General features: G+C 39.5%; 1 protein-coding gene across 3 annotated transcripts in view; it reads left to right on the top strand.

Annotated features, from left to right (window-relative positions):
* TFAP2D (transcription factor AP-2 delta) overlaps window positions 1–22133 on the top strand; it is a 46041-nt gene that overhangs the window by 19007 nt on the left and 4901 nt on the right. For all 3 annotated transcript variants that reach the window (XM_061372248.1, XM_061372246.1, XM_061372249.1), the window contains 3 exons: window positions 279–397; window positions 7582–7723; window positions 14382–14495. In XM_061372248.1, the coding sequence (XP_061228232.1) occupies window positions 279–397; window positions 7582–7723; window positions 14382–14495 (375 nt within the window). The remainder of the gene's footprint in view (window positions 1–278; window positions 398–7581; window positions 7724–14381; window positions 14496–22133) is intronic.

Genomic DNA, 22133 nt, shown 5'->3' with positions numbered 1-22133 from the left:
CGGGTTTTACTGAGTAGAAAGCTGTCTGAAGATCAAATGTCCTTGTGACAGGCGTGAAAATGTCTAATTCTGTCAAAGTGCCAACACGAAAGACTCCCATATTGTCAGCAGGACATTAAGAATAGAGATCTGAAAGATTTTCCATTGATGTCATTAGAGCAGGCATTACCCCACACATTTGTCAATAAGGTGTGTGCAATTTCTAGACTTATAATAATGTGGGGGAAAAAATGCAAAATAAAGACAAGCTTCTCTCTCCTTCTGTTCTCTCATGATAGAGCAAAATCCAAGAATGGAGGACGCTGCTTGCGAGAAAAATTAGACAGACTGGGACTGAATTTGCCTGCAGGAAGAAGAAAAGCAGCAAATGTCACACTCTTGACTTCCTTGGTAGAAGGTAGGGCTTGTAATATTGTAATATAGTATAAATTTAATCAAAATGTTTCCTTGTATGCAATCCTTTTCAATCACAGAGTTAAATATCATAATATGTATTTTGTACAAAGAGAACTGATTTGCCTAAAGCCCCAGACAGAAAAAGTGGCAAAATGGAAGGTCACTCTGAGACATGCTGGCACGAAGCAAATGATTTGGTCCTGCAGTCTCCTCAGCATTGATCTATGCATTTTGTGATGGGATCTGATTTACAAATCAATGATCCAAATGTTCTTGTGAGAAAGATGTATGTCTCATACCAACTCTACAAGTAGGTTTGCTTATCCTCTTTTTTTTTTTTTTAACCTGTGAATTTTCTGGAGCTGTTCCAAAACTGTGATGATTATTTTTTTTTCCTCCCATAAGAAAGCATAATATTTAGACAAGCATTTTCCCTCCCCACACATAAATGAATGAAATCTGCTTTCAGATAAACTCTAGACAAGCTCAAGAGATACTTCCTTAGCCTTTATTTGTTGTTTAAATATCATTCACTAAATACTGCTAGGCTCTTCAAACCTTCAGCTGGGAGATGCAGGTTCAAACCCCTCAGGCAAAGGGAAGAAACTCTACCTGAATCTCTTCTATTCTGGGTGAATCTACTAAGTACTTACTTTGTTGGCTGGCTGCAAGTGGCAGCTCTGGGAATTTCAGATCCCTTCTTAATACTGAGAGTGCTCAGCTCATCCTAAAGGTCAACACCTTCTAGGATCATAACCTGAAAGGACCATACAGATCTAGGCAAGCAAGCTGAGGTCTGAGCACATAACCCCAGAAAAGTTGAGGCTGGAAGGGACCTCTGGTGATCTTCTAGTCTAATCTTCCTGCTTAAAGAAGGGTCAACTAGAAGAGGTTGCCAGGACCTTGTCTACTGAGGTTTTTATCTCAAAGGATGGAGACTCCCCAAGGCAGAAATAGTGCTGAAACTGCACCAGTGTAGATTTTTCAGCATCTAAGAGGAGGAACTGGCCTTCTCAGGGACCATTGAGCACAGAGAACTTCAGAGCCACTCTGAAATACAGGTGTGTCCATATCACACCTGCTTGTAATAAAAAGAAAGCTGTAAAGGAGTTACAGTCTTACATAAGGCACCAGTTTACCTTCACAGTCCTGCACACATCTTGGGTCTTAACAGGGAAGAATAAACAGAGCTATGTGTCTAGCTACTATAAGAGATTGAGAGTGAGGAAGCTTTCTTTCAACTGCTTGTCTTGGATTGGTGGCAAAGTACCTCTACTGTAAGTCAGAATTAGATTCCTTTTCCCAAATAACAGAGCTGTGCTGACCCCACTGCCCTTTGCTTAAAGCCAATAACAAACCTATTATCAAGCCTATGGCATTGCCTTTTGTTTTTGTTTTAGACTCTTTTACTGTCCAAACCAGTCCTAATATATACATATATACATATATATATACTGAGGAGACTGAGCTCATTTTAACAGAGACCTGTTTGTCTAGACATGCTGATAATGAATTTTATCTACTGGAATTTTGAGGAAGGGCATCACCATGTGCATCAGCATTCCAACAGAAAACAATATGAAACTCATTTTCTGTCTACGTAACCAATACTCTGCCAAACTCATTGTCTTTGTCCTCTTTGTACATGCTGCTTCCAAGTACATGTTACTTCCAAGTGGTACTAACTTGTAGCATTGTTACTGCAAGAAAACTCATCCCTCAATGGCTCCTGCTGCTGGAAGAGGCAGAAATGGGAAGACACAGTCTTATTCCATGTTTCAAAGGACATGAAGAAAACAGCCTTGGCTTTTTCTGTGTGATAGAAATAGAGAAATTGACATAATGACTTACTAGTTTTATTAAATCCCCAAATACTAGGTGCACTGACATTAGGACCCAAGACTGTGTCCCTCTTGATTACTTTAGATGGTTCTAAGTTTATTATTACAAAAGGTCTTAAGAGTCATTGAAGTATGGAAGCCTTTAATATTTCTGTATGGTAGAAATGTGCTCAACATCTCCATTATCTCTTTGAGGAATGAAAAGACAAAATTACTTATATGGTGATTAGGCATATTGACCAAAGCCATCTCAAAAGTTTCTAGCATGACTAATACATTTCTTCCTCTAAAATAGACTAAAAACATTGACTTTTGGGGGTACTGCTAAGTTCAACAGAGGAACTGTAATGAACTTCTAGGCTGTCATGTGAAGATTCATTATGAAAATTATTGTGGCCTCCTTTTTTTTTTTTTCTGCAAACCTACTTCTTTTGGGGTTCAGCATGGCTGCTGGGTGTGTACTGTTACTCTTGGTTTGGTCAAGTTGCACTTTTAGTGTCTTTCGTAGGGACTTCTGGGGCCCAGGGTAAGAACTGTTTGACATATCAGCTCTGGTTTTTACGTTGTCATCCGCATAAATCAGCACAATGGGTGGAAAGAGACTGGGAGAATGAAGTCCGCACTGCAAGAGTCTCCACAGCAGTATGGGACACATTTTTGCGCAACCTGTAGGGGAGGATTGCCCTCTAGTGCCTAGATCAGGTGAAGGGAAAGGTCATTTTTCTCACGAGGTCTAATAGGAAAATACCTACGTCTTAGCTAAAACCATAAAGGCTGTTCCATTAAATACTAACATTGCCAGGGCTAATCTTTACTGATGGCTCAAAGGAGTCAAAGGCCTCCCCACTGGGCACAAGAAAGGGTGTGAGGAGAGGTGTCCCATTCTGTTTTGACAGGTCACAGAATAAATGTCATTGCAGATGCGAGCAAAAGCAATGCATGGATGACTTTAAAACCATGAGATTTTTTACACGCACACACACACACACACACAAACAAAAACCAATAGAAAACAGACAAAAAAAATAACAAACCAGAAAAAAACTGGAATCTGTTTTCCTGTCAAACCTAATTAAGACACTAAATTTCCTAGACACTGAATTGACGTCATTCATCATTTTCAGACCAAAACACTAACGAAAAATAAGTCAAAAGTTACTTTTTTCACCCTGCTATCAACTGCCGCACTTCTCCCCCACCAGTCTTTGTTTAAATATCCTTCTTGTTCCTCCTCCTTTCTCACCCTACAAATATAAAAAAAATTTCTTTCCACCTTCTGCCTATCCCTCCTACCCCTGGGTAGCATTTCTGCTGCATAGAGCATCTGGAGGAGGCAAAGCAGAGGAGAGTAGGAGGCTCAGATGCTGAATGTCCCTCTCCTGGGACACAACTTTTGCCTTCACTCTGCATAGGAGCATCTCTCATTCTTGTTAGACCCAGGAGACATGCATACTGCTCTTTTCACCTGCCCACAGAAACCTGTCAAGGTACATGGCTGGCTTCTCTGCTCAGGCTTTCCAGAGCTGTCTTTGCCAATTCAGCTTCAGCCATTGTCCTTTACCATCACGCAAAGCTCCCTGGACAATTGTCAAATCATATAGGAAACACAGCACTGCTTATAGCTGCAAAGCCGTGTGCTGGGAGAAAGAGTCAGCGATCCCCAATACCTATTCTTTGTCTCTGCAGGAGAAAAGAGCTGAGGATATTGCACGTAGGGAAATTTGTTTTCAGATCAGAACAAGGCAACTGGCTATCAAAGACAGGGATTTTAAGAGTTTCTACTTTTAGTATGACTCCTCCCTGATGTAAATAATAACTAGGCAGAAGAAGGCAAATCTAAGCGTAAAAAAAGAGGTTAGTTCTTCCACATTTCCAACATTTCCACATTCTCCCTGGAATAAATACTTGCCCAAATTATGATGTAAACAAAGAAAGAACATCTTTTATGACATTTTGTACAAATTACTTCACCCCACCAAGCAGGCGTATTTCTTACTATACAGTAATACTAGGAACATCTATTCAGTGTGATTGACAAAAAAATAGTATGTGTAGAAGTATATCATAATCCACCAAATGACCATTTGGTCCAGGTTCAAAATGACATCAAGGAAATATGACAAATCGTGTTCTGCAGAGTGTTTTCATGTCCAGATTTGGTTTTCTATTTATAATTTGATATTGTAATTTGGAATGCCTACTCCTTATATCATGTGAAAGTGCATACTTATGTGAATAAATATGCATAGTTCTAATGTGCCTTCATAAATACATCAGCTTTCCATTTCCAATAAAAATATATTTTAAAATACATTTAAAATATTATTTTTATTATTTCACAAGCATAATATCTATATTTTTATCTATATCCACAAGCAGAAAAGACATTTTATGGTTTTTTTTCTCATGACTTGATCTTCTCATAAGTCATTAGTGCTCAATCACAATCGTGGCTCCAGGTAAATGGACAAGTTTTATAGTTTTGTTATAATTTTCTCAGATCATCAAAACAGTTTAGTGTCATTTTCTCAGCTCTAGTAAATAATACACACCATCTTTGTAAAGGTAACTTTGAATGAAAATTCATATTTTCATTCCCCCTTTTTTTACATTAAGTGCAAACATAAATATTTCAGGCAGTTTGCTGCTGACCCTATTACATAAATGCCTACAGTTCATCACATAAAAGTTTTGCTCTTTTGAAGAAACCAGACATTTCCAATAGCTAAATATTTAAATTCCTTGCTGACTACATACCTTATTACTTGGGTTTGACTGGGATCAGGACAGACCTGAGTCTGGAGAATAGTAGTTCTAGCTGATGACAGTTTCAAACATTTGGATTTTTATCTTCTTTCCATGCTGCTATGATAACAAACCTATCAAGTGTTTTAATAGAGTCTGGTCAAAAGTAAAACCTGGTGCTTTCTGCAATTGATTTACTCTTGTAAGTTTTTATTTAAGGAAGAGTAAAATCATAGTTAAAATGGAAATTTTGAAATTGAAATTTTGAAACATGTTTACAGAAATTTAGAAGCCATGGTCTCTTCATGGCCAAGAAAGGGTACAGATTTCTGCCCTTTCTTGTTCATGAAGAACTCTGGGATAGATTTTTTAAATACAAAACTGGCAGCCAGCTATATGCTTTTTTATTCTGACTCACTGTTAACACGCCACTGAAAACTACTTTTATTTCACTGAAAATTATATTACTTTTCCAGAAGCTGTAAACTAAGTGGAAGCCATATCTCCTTCCAACTCAGAGATAGTGGTTGCTTGTTAGCTTCTTATTCATTTTGGGCATACTGGAAATCATGTTTAAAAAAAACAAAGAATGCAGATGGTTTTGAATATAATCTTCATTTTTTCTGTAAAATTGATTACGGCTGCCAAGCTTGTTGATGGCTAGTATCAGCAAATTCCCTGGAGCAGTGCATGAATTTTACTAGTATTTGAATCCAGTTAGGTGAGATAAACACACAATAAAGTATTCGTGGAAATTTAATGTCTTTTCTCTGGTAAAAAACTCCAGTGATAGAAGGGGAGACAATAAACTCTGTAAAGATGGAGAATGGAGCAATGAATAGAGATCAATACATGTGGTTCCTTATGCCTCACGCTGCCCCTGCACATTACCACTGCTCTCATGGAAGTTTCCATTTTCCTTAGCTTGGCCAGGTCTGTGCAGAGCAAACTCAGTCTTGCTGGGGATGGGATGTATTTCATCATCTCTATTGTAGCTGTATCATCTTCTCATATCACATTGTAGTCAACAGGGAGAAATTAGCACTTCTTGGTGATTAACAATTGAATTAAAGTGAAATAATAATTAAACATTTGATCAGGTTCCTCAGAAAAGCTGTGGAATCTCCATGGCTAAAAATATTCAAGATCAGGTTTGAAAAGGCCATAAATAACCTAATCTAAGGCCATGCTTTCAGCAGAACATAATATCCTGAGTTCCCTTCTAACCTGGACTTTTCTATAATTCTTCTGATTCAGTTTTGCCTCCTACTTTAGTGTGGCATGATACATGCTTCAAAAGCTAGTTTGACTCCACTGACTTGACAGTATTAGATCAGACATCAGTATCGGCCTTTAATCTGATGAACTGTACTGCACATATTCCCAAGGGGAAGTGTTCCAGGTCCTGCATCGCTCTTAGTTGTTCACCTGGAGCATTAGGCTGATCTCCAAACAGCCAGGATCCAATTCCACTTCTCATGATAGCAAACAAATACACAATTCTGAAATAAAATAAAATAATAACATAATAAATAAAATAGCACCAACACCTAACCCCAAAACTTTCTTGAGCACATTTCTGTTTAATCACTCATGCAGATGTGCTTCAACATACACTTCAGGTACCTGACCTAGTTCTACTATGAGATGAAAGCAAGTATCATCTGAAAATGCCTATTTCCCACCAGGGAACGACTAACTTATGCACAGATGTTCACACTCCAGGCAGCTGTGTTCAATCATGTAAGTCCCACACCACGGCTGGCAGAGTCATAACATGCAGGCCAGAGTAAACCCTAACACAAAATTCTGGGTTCTCTAAGCTGGTGGAGAGGGGCAGGTTCTTCTAGAGGCACTCGTCACACAGCATGGAGTTGGGTTATGGTAAGGTAGAGAGGTGCTCAGTGCCACCCCTGTCACAATCTTCTCACAAAGCCTAATCAAACCACAGACTTCCTTTGTGTTGATTTCCCAACCTATAAAACAGCAACTGTGATCTTCATTGTCATCCCTTGTTGTCTTGTCTGATCAACTTTGATCGTTTGGAACTTTTGGAAGCAGGATTATTTCTTGTGCTTTATTTTGAGGCCTGCTTATCTTTAGTATGGGACACTTGTATTGTGCCTGCTGGCTTAACAACCAAGCAAATATGCTGAAATGTATATTATCCCCACAGGTCTATTCTACAGAAGGTTATTATCTGAGATCTTCAGAGTTCTTTATCCCTACCTTTCACTAATTTCCATGCCTTAAATATCAATCACAAACTGGGCTTACAAAACTTGAGCAGCTGCCCAGTACTCACTGGTAGCAAGGGAGGAGATAAAACCAAGTGTCTTGAATGGTATATTTTCCTGAGAGGAACACCCTTCCTATCTTCTGACTGGCACCATCTGATGACTAAGCAAGAGAAGGCCAAATGGGCTCAAATCTGTAACAGATTGGGAATGAATGTCTACAAAAGCGGATTGTTATTGCTTGGGGTTTTTGTTTTTGTTTTTTTTTTTTTTTTTTTTAAGGCTGGAAGGCATTCTGTAACCATAATAACAGTAATGATAGTAACTCTAAAACCTGACTGACCTGTTTTGTTTAACTACAGGGGAAGCATTACATTTGGCCAGAGATTTCGGCTACACCTGTGAAACAGAGTTCCCTGCCAAGGCAGTAGGAGAGCACATTGCCAGACAGCACATGGAACAGAAAGAGCAGACAGCGAGGAAAAAGATGATCCTAGCAACAAAGTAAGAAGGGAAGGGAAACTAAAAAAGAAATCTGGCTGTCACTTCTCCATTTTGGATCTGGGGACTGAGAGAGGGAGGAGTGGGAGTGTGGAGCTGGGATTGCAGTAACTGCTATCACAACAGTAGTCACTGACAGCAAGTGAGAGCAATCCTCTTCAGAGATGCTGTAAGAGGAGTCTTCTTTACTGCAATGAGGATTTAGTGGCTGTGCTCTCATGGCCTTCGGTTAAAAGGGCATGTACATCTTCTCAAATGCTTTGGTTTAGATGAAAGGAGATACTATTACATGCTACAATCTATAAGCGCAGAGACCAGCTTTGTCTCCTGTTTATGTGTGACCAGGAGAGCTAAGCTTCTACTGAAGTACTAGTTACTGTGGGATAATTATCATTAGTCTGCTGAGGAAGAGCTAGTTTGGATAGGGATAGATACTTTTTGGGTGGAAATTGCAAGAGTTCCCCTGAAGTCAAGGGCACTGTAACAATGTACACCATCAAGGGGGAGCTTTGCTAAAGCCATTAAGGACACACAAAGACACCTGACTTTGCTCTAAACAAGCCACTCACCTCCCCGAAGCAGTATCATCATGTTAGAATAACATTTCATCTAGGTTAATTAGCCTTCATGAGCCATGGGAGACAAGAATAAATAGTTAAGTAGGAAACAACACATAGCTACACTAGGTGTGCAGTTTATCTGTCTGGTGTAACCATGAACATAGTCATACTCTTCTTACGCCTACTGCAGTCTCACACAATGAGGCTGCAAGAGAGCTGAGGCGAGGCACCACAGCTGTCAAACCACCATCCCGGTGCTGGAAACATTGGGAAACCATAAAGGCTGGGATATATCCAACAGGGTGCAATCACCCTTTATTAGGGGAGAAGACTGACCAGCAACAGGGCTGTCCTTTGTATTCCAATGCCCTTCTGCTTTGCCAGGATTCCTGTTCTTTGTGTTCCTTTCATATCCAGAACTCTTTGCCCTGAAGGTGACCGAGGGACAACATGAATTGAAACATCTCAGACTTGTGAATTTGGTGAATATAGTCTATGATCCTTTCCTGGGGTGATAAGCTGAGCACCATGTGGCTTAGGGGTGATTAATTTAATCACTGTAGGTTAAAAGGAATAATATAAGTGGAACATGATCTTATTCTTACCTATACCCACATTTGTTTTAAGGGCATAAGGAGTTTCAGAGACATGAGAATAAACCAGCTGGCAAGAAGCAACGCCTCTCTGCAAGATCTCTCTTCCTATTGCTGTATAGCCCATTAACAATCTGCACCCCTACCTATGGAAATGCTGATTGTACTGCTGGGTGGCACAGACTAAACCAGAGTTAAGACTGCAAGTTACCCCAGTTGGAGGATTTGCCCCATCTTTAAATTGTTACTCAACCCCTTCTTTTCTGCCTCTAGTGAGATCGTATTCCCATAGGTTGCAATAATCAGTGGGTAGCTATTATATCCTGCCTCCAAAGGCTGTCCCATTTAAGGAGTCTCACTACTCTTTCTCACCACTCCATACCTACTTTTTCACCCTCTTTTACTACTGAGACAGGGAGTTGTGGGAATACATTACTCCTAACCCCCATGAATTTTGAGCTTGTAGGTTGTTATCCTGCACTTGTAAGGAACAAAATTACTTTTTCTCCATTTCTTCAGTTTAAAACACAGGTAAATTGACCAGAGAGATCTGTTGATAATATGAAGGTAGGCCATATCCTACTCTAATCAGAGTGCTTGTAACAGGGACAGAGGGGTTGATGTGTGTGCTACTACTGCCCTCTCCTGCCTGGAAGGAGAACAGTGATTCACAGGCCGGTCCTGTCCAGGTACAAGAGACACAGGTCCATAGTATCATAATATTAACATTGTGTTTCCCAGCCATGCTTCCATGTGTCTGCTTGTAGGTGCTCCAAACATCTCTCAGGAATTTCAAATATTCCCTAGGCACGTATAAGCTCTAGATTTGTAATTTCTGTAATTTTGCACCTGCCCTGCATCATGTGCTTGTGAGATGGGACACCAGAAAAAGTGGTGGATTGTTGTGCTGCCACCAAAAACAACACTGCAATTACAGGGTGGTAAAATCACCCATGGCAAGCTTTGCCTATGGAGAGGACTGCCACCACCTCTGCACATTGCCATTGTCCACTCCAGGTCAGAGCCAGAAGCCCATAGAAGTGTGCCTTTGGCAGCACTGGTGAGATCTTCCACATGTGGGGTCTTGAGGAAAAATAAGGGAAAAGAACCAAGTTATCTCCACAATTCCTATTACATAGGTGAATTTCCATTCTGGATTCAGACATTCAACTTCAGAGGCTTAATTCAGTTTCCCAGACACAGGTACCTACTGCCATTTGAGAGAAACTGGGTTATAAAGGTTGTTTACCAGCTGCTGCTCCAGGTCTCTTTTTCTCTGCCAGTGATTATGGATGTCTTGGGCACTACATATCTAGGTGGGGGTAACTAAGAGCTCTATTAGCCCTTAGTGTCTAGAATGCAGAAGTCTCTTGTGTCTAGTAGGAGCTCACAGTGTTATCCAAGCCATCTATACCTTGTGATGGTGAAGAAATCCAACCTCTCTGAACTGAAGTATTTCAGTTGCCATGCACAGAACTTGGCCTACAAGCTAGTGAAAGCTAAGGACTGCTACTTTAGATACCAGTAACCCTCTTTAACATATGAAGGCTCTCTTTACTGCCCTGCTGACCCCTACCTGGTCTGAGGCTATGTTGATAATAATACAGTAAATGAAATCAGGACCATTTTTTACCATGGAACAAGCCATGTTCATTATGTTAAACTGCCTGACCTTCCAAAACTACCTCTTGGAAATGGTCTCTCACGTTTGCTAACACAGGACCTGCCTAGGCTAGTATTAGTTGATGCAAGAAGTTGGTGGCATGGCCCATTCTAACAATTTGATGGTCTAGACAATGAAGCTGTACCTTACAATAATCATGAGAAAAAGAGATAATTGTGCTCTGTAGCCAGTACAGAACACGGAACACAAGTGACAACAAGGGCAGGATGGAAGTGAAGCAAGCTTTGGTTAAGAGCTGAAATGATAAGAAAGGGGTTAGCAAGGGGATAATGGAAGAAGCTGGTCTCCTGTGACTCTCCTTCTTTCCATTCACCTCCTTTGACAAAGTGGATGATTGTATGGGCACTTCAGAGCAAGATGTCCAAAACAAAGACTGAATTGTCATAATTCTAGTCAAAGGGTTCTGATACTGGCTTGTTAACCCTAGACTCTTTAGAAAGATTTCAGGACATATCTATGTAATTCACACTTAAATGAAAAAGAAAAAATGTAACCTGATTCCTGATGGTCTTTTACCATGGGTTAGTTCACCTTGCAGAGATGTGGGAGACCCTGAATGACTTTATAATTGGAGACTGAACTTGTTCCGGTTGCAGCTAGGACAGATGCAGAACTGCTGAAAGCTGCCTCAATAATTCCACTTGATGGAGAGGTACATTGTCCTGTGGGAAACATCACAGAGTATTACAGCACAAGGCCTTCCACATGAGACAGAGGGACAGATACACACACATTTACATGGACCAAAACAGAACAGTGTGAATAACAGTTTTATGTGGGATTACTTACAGCCAGTACAGAGTAATCAAAATCTAGCTCACGACACTATGTGCTCAGTTTTCTGAAAAGTACCTCTGCGACTAGACACACAGGACTTGCATCTCATTGATGTCTGATGTTTGAGTGCCTGGCAACTCTCCCACATTTGGAATATATCAGACTCCTGGGCACACATTTGCCCCACTCTTGTACTCACCACAAGGTATTTGCTTTGGCAACTGTTAGAGATAGGATCATGGACTAGATGGGCTCTTGTGATCCAATACAGGGGTTTTTTATCTTTTTCTGATTATATACTGGAATATCTGACCATCTATCACAAATAATTGGGCACCTCCCTTGCTGGAATGATCAGGACTTTTCTTATTAATCTATGGCTCCTAAAAACAGCATAACCACCTTTGTTTTTTTCAAAATCACAGTCCAACTCAGTAAATAATTGTCAGCCACTCTCCCTGTCACTACCCCAGGTGAAGTTTTATTGCTAGTGGAGGCTCTGAAACACCACATTACCTATAAATCTCCTTGGAAAAAAAAAGTAGGTTACTGCCTTATGCAGGTTTTCATGTATAATAAAAAAGTTTTTTCTTTTCTTTCAATCTGCCAACATTCGGTAAAGACTTTTGACATGTGAAGATAGAAAGGAAATTAATTGCGCACTTGGTTGTGACATTTTCCTTTGTCAAAATACAAGAACTTTTAAGATTAACTTTTTCAACAGGTAGAATGTAGAGGTTGGAGGAAGGAGAGAAGAGCAGTGCTGACAGGGCCAACTGGGGATAGTAGATTGTTTAGAAGCCAAAATGACTGACTGTTTTCAGTTGTTGAAAGGAACTGTTTTTCCTCTAAGGACCTGAATCATTAAAACTGTATGCTGCATTTACATACATTTCTGCTGAATACCTCTCTTTGCCTGAAAGGTTAAGATGATGCTCTCTTTGCAAGCAGTCGGTGTCTAGATCCATACAGATGACAAGTGCTTACAGAAATCAGGCTTGGGTGAAGTCCAGCAGCACAGTAGGAAATAGTGTTTTGCATCTCCTTTCCTCTAAGTCAAGAGAGAGCTGTGGTATCCACAGTCTATGTCAACAACTTGCAGAACAGTGATAAAATTCAGAGTAGAAAAAGGTTAGTATAGTTTCCTCGCTTGACAATGGAGAGCCATCTAAAGATCAAGCAGCTGAGTTCACTCACTTATTTTCCATTATGCCCCTGTCCCAAAGGACAAGAGTTATAAGGTGACAATGAACTAAAAATTTATGTAGGACCAGATGTGCAAAGTCTTCTAACAGAAATTATGGACAACAGAGGTGTTCTTTAGTATTAGAAACTGCCCACACACACAGTGATTGCATCCGTACTAACAAAGTAAACTATTCACTCACTGAGTCATGAGATTGCAATTGTCCATTTTATTAAAATGTTGGAATTGTTTCTTGAACTCTCCCTAATATCTTCTGGGCATGTTCTGGGAGATAGCCTACACCAGGTTCCATTCTGAGGAAGCTGCCCTGTTTAGGAGGCTAGAGGAGCATAACTATTCAGACCTTACCAGATGATAACAATTTACATGAGGTTATGAGAATGATGCGTGGGACTGTATACTTTACAGTATACAGTGCAGATGAGTGTCCTGATCATCTGGTGGACATAATGTCCTCCTGACTTCACACCAAGTGCCTGTATTTCTAATACAGTCAATGGAAAATGATATGCTCATTTGGAGAAGTTTGTAGCATAAACCAGTTGAAAGTAAGTGGTGTCTCTATTTATCCATGGTCCAGAGAGTAGTCTCCTGAGAACATGCACTAAATAGAGCTGATGTGGTTTCTTTTTTGAAAAGTACATTAGTAGAATATTCCTAGACTAATTTGCAAACTGGCCCAACACAACAATATTGCAAGAATGAAAAGACGATATCAGGTCTCTCCTAGTGTAAGGTCCTATACAGTGGTATCCCAGGGAATATTTTTAAGCCCCAGGTGCTGAAGCATCCTGAGAAGCCTGAGGTAAGGCCCAAGAGGAAGAGAGAAGACAGCAAGGCCATTCAAATTTACCAAAGAAGTTGGGGTACTACACTGGTAGAACACCAGGCAAGACAGGGCCCAACATCCCGTTGCAAGGTGCTGAACTGTGATCCCAAGTCCTACCTTCTGAAAGTGTGTATTGCCCTGTAAATAATCACTGGGAAAAAGTGGAGATGATGGGATTTGCCTAGTGCCTATCTGTTATGTAAACACTGCCAGCTGAGTCACTGAGCTCCTCACCAGAAAGGAAGAGGCACTGTCAGGATACAAGTCCTCTGGACTGCTGTAGACACCTACTTTAGGCTGCCTGATGTGTGGTAGAAATATAGAACAATTTAATTAATGTTTCAATAGGAAATATAAATACTGGTGCTGGAATTAATTCTCAGTCTGGGAAGACCTATTGGAGAGGTCTCAGTTGAGAATCCATCAGTTCTGTTACAGGCTCTACAAAGAAGCAAAGTATGGTCATAAATGGAAACTGGGAGAGCAAAGGTAGCATTTTCCTTCACAACTCCTAGTGTTCTACTTGTCTTAAGAATTAGGGGGTTAGGAAAGCAAGGCCAAAATGGCCAAGAATTCTAGTTGCAGATAAACCAGTGCAGACAAGCAACTATACAAGTAGTGTATTTACACAGCATCTTCAGGCATGTTCTAATGCTATGTTATCATTTTCTTTAAACATAACCCTTGCTTCTAACATAGGTGACCTTAGTCAGACTTAACACCAACAAACTGAGTCCAGTTCAGGACAGAAATCATGTTTGAAAATGTCAGTGTTAATATCCTTCCAGAGGGCAACTATTCCTGTTCAAGACATTCTGTATGTTGCTGGCTCTGAGAATTTGGGGCAGAGAAGCAAAAGAGAAACTTGTTTGCCTTTAATTTCTTTAACAATGCTGCTGCCAAACATTTCTGTTATGAATAAGATCATTCAGGATGAGGTGACAGTGTTATGGGAATCAGTTTTATGGAAAGGATATTTGTCTTATTTAAGAATTTCCACTTTCCTTTTAGACAAATATGTAAAGAATTCCAGGACCTTCTAAGTCAAGACAGATCACCCCTTGGATCCTCCAGACCAACTCCAATATTAGACCTCGACATCCAGAGACATTTAACACATTTCAGGTATGATTTTGAAAGAGGAACAATTAACTAAAATCCATAATTTGATTAAAACTACATATGATGTTATAGTGGTATTTGTTTCCTTAGCTACGAACTTAGCTAGACTATAATGTCCATAATACCTCTGCTCTCTGTGCCTATTAAAAGCATGTGTTTGTCCAGCAGTGTGGGTCAGGTTAGTTGCATTCACCCTGCTTCTAGGACCACAGCCTGAGTTTGCATAAGTAATTTTCTACATCTCCTGGCCAGATCTGCCTATCAGGCCAGAAAGTTGTCTCACTCTAGATGTGAGCCAAATCACAAACTAACAAAGTGGATGTTCCAGAAATGTAGATACTGAAGTCCAGAGCCAAAGTAACAATATAGAAGAATCAAAGTAGCAATAAAAGGAGGAACAGTTGGGCTGCACCTTTACCAATTAACTAAATAGTTCCAGAGCCTCCTCTATGCTACTGAGACCATTTGACATCATCTTACCATGACCATAGTATTAACTTTTTGGTCTCCAAAGCAGACTGTCCTCAAAGTACACTACCTACTGGAACAGTTTTACTGCACTAATTGAACAACTACTAACTACAGAACAACACCCTGGAAAGGTGTGGGAGAATGCAAGCTGGCTGAGACTAAAAAGCCAGAGACTGCTCATATATTTAGACTCAGTTTCTGGGCCCATGCCATGGCAATATTTAATTTACTGGTGTAGACAGCCCAAGAAGCCATTATGAAGACAAGGACCAAACTTCATCAGAATTTTGTCTAAGTTATGGATAAAAGTGTATAGATAATTTGAGATCAGACAGATTTATTAGCCCAAAAATTTCACATTTTTGTATTAGGCAATGTGCTAGATACAGCCAAGAGTGAGATGGCAACTTCCAGAGGGACACTGAAATTGTGGGGTCATCTAAGATTATTATCAAAGATAAGCTTGATGAAACATCCTACAGGTGCTCCTATTTATGTTCAGACCACAAAGAGGAATACATGACTAGCTCAGGCTGCAGATTTTTTTTTCTAGCAATTAGCTGATATGTGAAATAATCACATGTAAAGAACTGTTCCAGAGAGTTGTTTACAGACCACAACATCAAACAAGTTCATTAGGCCTATAAAGGCTTAGAATGATGTTCTATATTCTTTGCTACAGCCAGCTGAGCCACTCTTCATTCATTGGGTGGACAGACAATTTTGGACCCCAACATCCAAATGTATTTTAGTTATTATGATTCAGATAGAGCATGAAACACCCAGCAATCAGGTGGTATGATACCTAAAGTTTAGTTCCTCCAACTTTAAATGAATTCCAAAATATCAATACCCACCATCCCACTTCTTTCATCTATGTGTCAGGGGGTGGGGAGAGGAAACGGCAGTGCCTGGTCCACAAATGCACACAAACCTGCTTATTCTAACACATACCTGTATGCATCTTATGTGTATACGAACACACCTAGAAACCCCACTTCTGTTCTCATGTGGTGTTGTGCACATACATGTACATACCACTTATGTCTATGTATGCTTTCCCTTATACACACACACCCCAATACCTAACTACACTGTCACACCAAGGGAGACATACTTATTTATATAGGATACTCATAGAGTGATTTTAATAAGTTACCTAGGCTTGTGTAAAAATACATAATTCCCCATTACATGCACAAAATGTAAACATGATACAAGGTAGCTAATCCCCAAGGATTCCTGTGTTTAAAGAAATAGCAGTCAGGATAAAATGCTGAAGGCTTCAGCTACAAAAGTTGTCAGCTGGTACAGCTCCAATCCTTCTTTTTCTACTATACTTCAGTAGGTTGAAATACAAAGCTTCTGTAGCAGCTCCTGGATCATTCAGTAGTTTCTTTCCTGCCTGCAATAGCAAATAAGTGTTGGACTGAAAATTGGCACCTAGAAGAGCACAGGTCTTGACCTTACAAAGATTCTTCCTTGGGCTTAAATCAGACAGCCTTCTCTGATTGTGTTTAGTGAATGATGAGTACTGCCAGACCGACATGCTGAGCTGAGATCATATTCCTTTTCCATCTGTCATAGAGAAGTTGAGGTCAGATACAGATTCTGACCCAGACTTCCAATACTACTCATCTACATGTAGGTGCCTCCGTTTCAGCCATGTGCATACTTTCTGCTGTACCCTCTAAGCATCTTGCCTGTATAGCCCATGGAATCTGAATTACAATTAAGCAGACCTAATATAGACCTCTATATTTGTGTGACTTGAAATTCTCTCTAAACTCTGAGCAGTGTGGTCTAGATCTTCAGCTGAACAGGAGCTTAGCCACCCAGTACACATTAGACACTTGTAAATAGCTAAAACTAACATAGAGAAAAACATTGCTATTCCCATCCACTAAATCTGGCAGCCTTCACAGCTAGATCATCTGAAGCCCTGTTACGACTACTTGCTTTCTTGAGATTAAGTATCACAGAAGGCACTTAAATCTGTCACAGGTGCTAGAGAAGATACAAGAATGCAATTCACCATGTTTTCAGGAGCATTAACTATTTTCCAAGTCAAGTTTTCAAAACAGAAAACAGTGCTTCTGACTGATCACTTGATTTCTCTGTGTTTCTCTGGGGGATGAACCTCAGACTGAACCAACCTCTGTCACAGGAAATTTGTACCTGACCAGTTGAGATGAGGGAAAATTATTGATACCCCAACACACTGAGGAAGTTCTTGTAACCTAGGAACAACATGCTCACTGCTCTCTGGGGCACAGCACAGCCTCCTACTGGTCACAAGCAGAAACAAAATAGTCAAAAATCACTTAACAAAAAGATGTTGAAAGCATATGCCTAACAATCCACATGCCTAACAATAAGAATTCAAATATTCATAGTACACTGGTTTCCACATACCTGATCATAGGACCCAATCATAGGTTCCACCTAAGATTGGATTTCCAAAAGAGCAGGTTGTCTGTATTTATTACAGTAAAATGAACACGATTATCATGTATCTATATATATAAAAAGCTGTGCAACTTTATGCCAGAGAGGATTTGATCTTCATACCATAGTCACTGTCAAATACTCTGATGACATCTACAGCAGAGTCTAAAATTGGACTAGTAAGCGGCTGGTCCTGATAATAGATATGAAATTAATGTTGTTTATGACCAAAATGCCCAAGAGTTTTTGATGCTCTACAAATGCATCTTGCAGAGGAGATTTAAATCTGAAACAATGACTCCATATAGTGATCACAAATTTTTTAATATGCTTTGTCAGTAGTGAAATTTTCATCTTCTAGCTGTATTCCAGAACTGTGCGCTTTCTCACAATAAATTCTCCGTCTTTTTGCTGCATAAGTCTCTAGACTGGGAGGGGGCCAAACTATCGCATTTGGCAAGGACAAAGCATAGTCTTTCACTGGAATCTCTGACTAGGTTTTGTGAAATTTTTAGCATAAATATAGCATTTTTTTCAAAAGTATGATATTATGCAATAAGAGGTCATTTTTGATCATGGGAAGTCTCATATTTTTATACAGATTTAATATAACAAGAAGAGGTTCAGAAATTCTGCCTTGTAGACTATAATAATCAAGGCAGCAAAGAAACCGCAAGATGAAAAGTTATTTTATACACATAGGTATATGCTTATGCAATATGATGCAAAAAATCATGACCAGAAAAATTTAGAGGAATCACACATATCTTTATTATTAGAATAAGTTCTAAGATAATAAAAGACTTTTTGAAGAGCTGTAGCAACTGATGCTTACTGCAGAATCCAACTTCTACTACCTTGGGGTAAAAGGGAGTTTTCTTTAGGAATAAATTATCCTACAGCTAGTAAGTGTAGAGTTATGTGCTCCATTTGTTCGTGATGTTACTTCTCAACATTAATAATTAAGACCAGGATTCACAGACAGGCACAAGTCAGATGGAAGCAGTGTTTCCCATTTCCTCTGTTTTAAATCTTCAAGCTCCCATTTCTCTGAAGTTTTTCGACTGAGTTCCAATTCATCAGGATCTGTAAGCATGTGTCCAACCTGAAGTACAGGATAGTCCCCTTGAAGGGATCAAAATTGCTGGGTTTGCTCAACCTACAAACTCAAAGTTCATACAAAGGATAAAACAGCGGAAATCTTCAAAGGATTTGCCAGTGAGCCTGAAAACTGCTGAGTTGTGCACAACTTTACCACATAAGCAAAAAAACAGAGGCTCTTCTACACCTGTGGTACAACCATGTTTGTGCAGCTGCTCTGAGATGTCCATTTGACCTGAATACAGAAAACTCAATTCTTCATGAAGAATGAATTCCCAATATTGTTTGACCATGAACCAACAATTCCATAGACCCTTAAATTTTTATCAGCAGCTATTGTGCAGTACCTCAGCAGGGGTAGTGTTATGCATGCTTTATTCAAGATTTCTGGCCTGAAAGCCACCACTTGAGCTACCCTGTTGCTGGATTCTGAAAACAGAATCGGCATTAAGACACAGAAACAGCTAGCTAAAACGGACAAGACTTTTCCTCGTGCTAAGGTACTAGTAAACATCAAACTGATCCTTTTTTTATTTTTTTTCTTTATTTTCCTTGGTGCTTTATTTACCAAAAGTATTACAGTTCCTTCCTCCGGGATTTTTCCCTCACTCCCTTTCCCAGGGGTTCCCTCGTTGATTTCTCTATAGTGAGAGTGCAATCACATTTTCCTGCTCTGCTGATGACCAATATTCTTTTGGAAGGGTGTGAATTTTTAATATTGCCCATGATTTTTAATTATAGTATTTTGATACCATATTCCCTTGAAGTCCAATTTATGGAGTCAAGACAACAGATCTGTTTTCTTTATTCACTTCATCAACAAATTAATTTGTTCCATGATTATCAAGGAAAAAGCAAATGAATAAAACCTTGAGCAGTTTGATTTGGTTTGCAATCCAGCAATTAAGATTTCTTAAAACCTTTGAGGCACTTGTGTTTTCCCCAGAACAGGAATGGTATCCACCCATTTCCAAATTCCTGGGTTACAAAGTTGCATTGTCCTTTGTCATCAGTGTTTTTATAATGCTTACTTCTTGGTCTTTCTCATTTGGGAGGCTTCTTAGCTACATTTAAACTGAAAGAGGATAGATCTTTATTAGCTATTAGGGTGAATTTTATTGTGAGGGTGGTGAGACACTGGAACAGGTTGCTCCGAGGAGCTGTGAGACCCATCCCTGAAAGTGTTCAAGGACAGGTTGGACGGGGCTTGGAGCAACCTGGTCTAGTGGAAGGTGTCCCTGCCTGTGGCAGCGGGTTGGAACTGGATGAGCTTTAAGGTTCCTTCCAGCCCAAACCATTATATTATTCTGTGATTAGCTGCCTAACTGGAAAAAAAGTAGCAAGTTTAATTAATCTCATTCATTTCTCTGCCTTCCCATAGAGCAGACGTGACCTTTAACTAAGTGAAAGGAGAAACTGAAGGAGCTTATGGCTATGGGAGGGACAAGTTCACTGTTTTTCAAAAGTATCCAGTCTTCTTGGATCTGTGGTCTCAGTGGTGTGCTTGGTTCCACAGGTAGTAATGGGAGGTGAGGCCCGTTTTCATTCAGAGTCAGCCACAAGTTTGTACATATTTTCTTATTCAAAACAATCAAGTCACAATATTATCCAGTGTTTTATCTGGAGGATATAATGTGCTGTGCTAGAAACATTTCATGTCAAAAATACAAGGGATTCTATGAGTGCCATGAGCACCACAGTACCATGGCTTAATCTTTGGACTACAGCTCAGAAGCACTCCATAGCCACAGTTTTGGATGTTTCAGGTATATTGCCTGGGCAATTGCCCTAGTGTGAAAAATCAGTCCCAAGATCTAAAATATACAGAGCCAAAATAGAGTATTTTGCATTCTCTCCTTACTTTCTCCATTGTTTTTACACAATGTAGAAGAAGGTCAATCTGCTTAGAACATCTCCTTGATACATTTGTTTTGTTATGAACAGAAAACAAGCATGAAGGCCTGCTTTGTAAGGCAATTTTTGTGTGTGTTGTTTGCCTCTCTGGTGTTACAGACTACCTACCCCTATAATATATACTGGCCAGGTTCTAAGGTTTATCATGGCTGTCAGGCTAACTTGTGTCATAGTTAGGCCTACTGACCTTCTGTAGTAAAGCTGTCACAATTTAATTCTCTAGGCAACCTTCACAGGGCAGACCTTGAAATCAACAGAAGCACCTAGAAGTCAGTAAGGCATCTCTAATTTAGGATGTTACTTGTATCAGTGAGGAGACTGAAATCTTTTTTCCATTTCCTTTACAGCCCAGCCACCAAAAGGCTTATCAGATATTATTTGTCATCTGCCTTGTGCTATTAAATTTAGATTTATCCCCCTTTAATCATGAAGTGGTTTCTATACGCAAAGTTCTGAGAAAACCCGACCAATAAGTTCAAGCTTGCTTTTTCTTCATTATTATTGTTTTAAATGAGGGTGTAAACATTCAGTGCAGATGGCCACTTCTTCCCCACAGAGAGGGAATCTGTTTCATTTGCTGCATGTCGGAGTTTCACCAGCCTGGGGTATGGAGGAGTCCTTGAGGTAGTTGCCAAATGAGAGTCCAAGCCTTCAGGCACACTTGGAGCTTTTCACTTTTAAGTAAGGCCATCATTAAAACATGAGGAGACATAATTGCATCTCAGAGCTAGGCAGAATTGCAGGCATGTCTAGATGTCCTTAAGCATAAGGATTTATAATATATTGGCCTGATATTCACTGCCTTCTTTCTGAAGCTTTCCATACAGAGTATCAAAATAAGAAATCTTAGCCTTGCCTTTTGGAACAACAAGGTTAGTTATAGGAGTTGTACTACAATGCTGAGAATATCCAGAAGATTTCATTATGAAACCTCTATGTTTAATTTTAGGGTTTTAAACCCAAATGAAAGTATTGTAATGAAAGCAACTCATTTCATAGGTGTGGAGAGTACCAAAAATGAATCCATTTCAGTGGGAACTCAGCCTGAATAATCGTTCAACTAAATTTGACTTTTAGGAAACACGTTTGAATGCTTTGCCATTAATCTTCTGTCTGTCATGCTGATTTAAATGTAAAATCAGATTTTCTCCCCAACTTGAAACTTACTTCCATGAGCAAATGGAAATTATTCAACTTAGATTTTAGTCTAGACCTTTTTTTCAAGATTTTAACTTGCAGAGAAAGTCCACCAAAATTAGAGCAAGGGGAATTACTGATAAAATAAAAATGTAAGACAAAGTAGAAGATAATATCTCTCAGCCTTTTGATGCTTATTACATAAACTAAGGTTAATAAAATACACCCTCAGAGGAGCATGGCAAGAAGAGCTGGTCAGAATGTTTCCATAAAATTGTTTCATTTACTAAACTTCATGGGAAAATTATTAGCGTCTGCAAACGCTGATCTATAAAGAGCAATGTATTCATCTGACTGAACCAAAAGTGGAGTTGCCATCAGACTCTGCAGCATCATTTCACTAAAAAAGTGTTGTCTTTTCTGTAAGAAATACAGCGCTATCTTGAAAAAAACTGCTGTATTTGATGATTAGTGGCACATAAGAGGCTAAACTGTAAAGGAGATAAAACCTTAGCTCACCCCATAAAATTATTTTCCTATGAACACCAGTTTCAGACCAGAAGTTTAAGA

The sequence above is a fragment of the Neopsephotus bourkii genome, unplaced genomic scaffold (genome assembly GCF_033783945.1).
Source record: "Neopsephotus bourkii isolate Nb327-2 ecotype Australia unplaced genomic scaffold, CSIRO-AGI_Nbou_v1 NB_1600, whole genome shotgun sequence".
Classification (NCBI taxonomy): domain Eukaryota; kingdom Metazoa; phylum Chordata; class Aves; order Psittaciformes; family Psittacidae; genus Neopsephotus; species Neopsephotus bourkii.
Note: the sequence above shows the minus strand (reverse complement) of the source record. Positions and strands in the feature narration are given on the sequence as shown.